The sequence below is a fragment of the Cariama cristata genome, unplaced genomic scaffold (genome assembly GCF_000690535.1).
Source record: "Cariama cristata isolate BGI_N322 unplaced genomic scaffold, ASM69053v1 scaffold42680, whole genome shotgun sequence".
NCBI classification, from domain to species: domain Eukaryota; kingdom Metazoa; phylum Chordata; class Aves; order Cariamiformes; family Cariamidae; genus Cariama; species Cariama cristata.
Genome location: NW_009596018.1, coordinates 1 through 3,562, shown reverse-complemented (window position 1 = coordinate 3,562; position 3,562 = coordinate 1). Strand labels below are relative to the sequence as shown.

At 40.6% G+C, this 3,562-nt stretch overlaps 1 protein-coding gene across 1 annotated transcript in view; it reads right to left on the bottom strand.

Moving 5' to 3' along the window:
- The window catches only part of METTL10 (methyltransferase like 10), a gene marked incomplete at its 5' end in the record, with an annotated part of 7,144 nt that extends 3,854 nt beyond the window's left edge, over positions 1 to 3,290 (bottom strand). The window contains 2 exons of the mRNA XM_009704172.1: positions 2,566 to 2,680; positions 3,225 to 3,290. Of these exons, the coding sequence (XP_009702474.1) occupies positions 2,566 to 2,680; positions 3,225 to 3,290 (181 nt within the window). The remainder of the gene's footprint in view (positions 1 to 2,565; positions 2,681 to 3,224) is intronic.
- Between the last annotated feature and the right edge of the window lie 272 nt (positions 3,291 to 3,562).

The following is a 3,562-nucleotide window of genomic DNA, read 5'->3' as shown; positions in this document are numbered from 1 at the left end:
TGAACCTGTACAGCCTGACTACGTGCGGACAGGAAGGGATCATTCACTCAAGTGTCAAACATGACCACACTGCATCCTGCAACTGGACTCCTGTCCTGAAGGTGGTATTTATAAGCACTCTTCTGCTGCTTCTGGAAAAAGCAGATTAAATAGCAGAAGGTAGTTTGCAATATTATCAGCTCTGCCCCATGTTTGGGCCTCGGATGCTGCCAGATAGACACCTTCACTTGGGTGGTGAATACCCTTCCCTTCAGAGTTTTTCGATATTGTTGGCTCACACAATACTCCAAAAAAAAAAAAAAAAGAGAAGGTCAGACCTCTATGTGGCAGCAATATGTCCTTAGAAGAGCTGGAATTTTTGGAAGGCAAAAGAATTAGGTCATCAGTGCAGCCTACCAGATTCCTGAAGTCAACAGGGATCGGACCCTGGTCTACTGCACATATAAAAATAGCAAGGGGTCCCACCTCTGTATCTGAGATCCTCAAAGCAAGCAGAAAGAAGAGAGGAAGCCTCCAGCGGCATTTCTCTTGGAGCTTACAGATGGGCAGATCCCTGCAGTGGTGCATGTAAAAGACATTTAGCAGTGTGCTGGATGTTTTACCTTCTAGCTGGGTAGTGGGGCCAGTTTATACAGGATACAGCAGACTTCCTTGTTTTCCCTTTATTTATTACCTGCTTTTCAGATGGTTATTCTGCCTCCTTTTTGTGCAACATTCTCTGCTGGAATCGACAATGTCTCAGCTAGACCTAGCTGCACTTAAGAGTAATTTTCTTTCTATACTCCCATTTACTATTCTTTATTGTTAATGGCATGCCAGGGCCCAGTATTCGCCGATGAACTGTAGCTCTGTGGCACCTCTTCCTGTTCTGATGATGGTCCGATACGTACCCTCAAGTAGCTACCTTTTAGAGAGGTGCTACTGATGTCCTATATGACTGAAGTCTGACTGCCTTTTTCACTATTCCCATTTCTATCACATTATCGAGTCCAACTTCAATAGCAGAACTGTTCTACGGTAGCTGATGTGCGTTGCCAAAAGAATCCTAACTTGATTTTCAAAGCCTAGCAGCTAACACAAAAAAAAATTTCTTTTACATCAGCTAAGCAAGTGAGATCCTGAATTATTTAGCAACAATACACAATGTAATTTTGAAGTCACTTTTCAAATGGGAACTGGACTGAAATTTCCTATTAAAGCAACTGATATACTTTGAGGTGCTTAATGTAAGGGGGGGAGGGTGCTCTTATGGCAGTTTAATAGTTTTTAAAAGCTAACAGGCTGCCATTTTCCCATTACAGAATGAAAATCAATTTCAGATTTCTAAGTGGGGCCAGTATAAATCTGAAGTCTTACAAATAAGATTTTTCTGTTGGATGTTTCAACAACGATAGAGCTAGCCAGCACTGCATTTAACTATCATTATTTTAGGCTAATTTCTCTTAATGAGATGAGCAATTTCTACTTTTGATGATATTAACTTCTCCTGTGCTGCAGTGTAGCAGCCAGTCCCCATAAAGGCTTTAAACTCTTCTAAAATCAAAATCCATGTTAAAAAAAAAATCTATTACAAACCTGACTCCCAGCCTTTCCAATTTCTACAGTAACTAATGGAGCCAATGGAGAATGTAGAAGAACAGAAACTGCAACAGTATGACAGCTCCTTTCTCTATCAACTCTCCTGTAGTATTATACCTAAGTATTCAATCAAAAATAGGAAAAAAATACCGGAATCCCTAAACATCTTGTATCACTGTATAACAACAACATTACAACACTTCAGAACATATCTGCTAAGGGGTTTCCACCCTGATAGAAATGGATACTTCTTGAAAAGAAGTATTAACAACTTTTAAAGTCATTTAAGTAAAAACCTTGGGTTTAACCACTTTTTACATCAATAACAAGTGTTATTATCAGAACTAAGTGCGGAGAAAGGGTCTGGTTTTGCACATGAGAGTACTTTGTGTATTAGTCAACTTAATTTCCTTATCTGGGGGTGTTTTACACAACAATGGCAAGAAATGCATTTTTAAATGTAGGAAAACAGAAAAGTAAAGTTAAAATAAGAGAGATTCAGGCTGATTAATTTAAAGAAATACTGTAAATTTTGAAATCTTAAGTATTGACACTCTGGGCAGCACCAAGAAATGAGGAGTTTGAGCATGTCTAGCAAAACCATGTTCTGTTCATGTCTGCACACCCTAATGGCACTGCTGCTTCAAGGAGTTACATACCTGAGTCCTGCAGGCTGTCTGGCAGCCAATTGCAATTATGCCTTGTCTTTGTGACAGGATATTCTTTAAGGCATATCAACAGCACTAAGTTAATTTCACTTAAACTCTTAAACCAAATGAAAATATAAAACCGGATACACAGTAACCAGTGTTCTGTTGATGGGAAAAAACCACAATATAAGTTTTAATGTAGGTTGCTTGGTTTTTGTCTGACACGTAAGTTACAGCTTGCCGTGATTACCACTGTCACTTGTGAGAACCGTATCTAAACTACTCCGTTTGGAGCGCTGATTCTGTATCAGAAGCACAAACTTCGCAATATACCAACCAATTCAATCAGTAAAACACCATTTCCAGTTCCAATGTCAAGCACAGAGCTGTCAAGGGGGACCTTTTGTTTTTCCAACCATCTGATTATGCGAACCATGCCTTCTTCTCCAAACCTATGAAAAACAAAGGCTCAGGTAATTAAGACAGCAAAAATGTACAAAAGGTACAGCAAATTTATTGCATCGCTCCCTCTCCCCAGCTTTGGCAAAGTACCTCCTTCTGAAGCATTTAGGTAACAACCGCTGTAGTTCATGGGTTTGCTTTGTTTGAATTAAAATTAACCACATGGCCTTAAAATTCACCAGAACATTGACTCTGGGAGGTGAAGCCCTCCATATATTAAAAAAGGCAGCAGCACCAGCAACTTGCATAGTCAAACCCGAGCTCAGTGATAAAAGGCACTTTTGTTAGTAACATACACCACGACTACCGGCTCACTTTCTGTCTAATGACAGTTGCCCTGCCCAAGTGCAACTTAGAAATTTCCATTGCAAAATTGGGCAGGAGAAGAACTGGTGGCTGCAAGATTAAAATTCCCCATCATTTTGCCAACATCCAGAACTATTCAATAAACCATTGAATTGCTGGCTGTGCTTTTGCAGAGTCTATTTTTATAAAGAAAAAACAGAAACAGTCTGGTGGAGTTATTTTATTTACCAAATTTCCCCAGCATCTCCAATGTCTTGAAAAGTTTGCAGTTCTCTTTCATATGCAGCATCCCAGCTACAGTCGGGAGGGAAAGGACAGGATATTGCAATTAATAGTGGAAAATATTTAGATTAAAGAGTGAGGGGAAGAAAGGGCGAGAAGGCTGCATCTATTTAGCAGTGCCACTTTATGTCCCCTGCATCATCTACATTGACAAACTGCTCGGGAACACGTTGTCCGCCAGGCTCCGAACTGGAGATGCCCAGAGACGGAAGGCTGACGGTTATCAGACGAGAGTATCTGGGGCACAGCACGGGCCTCCTGCTCCCCGGGCAGCACCACCGGGG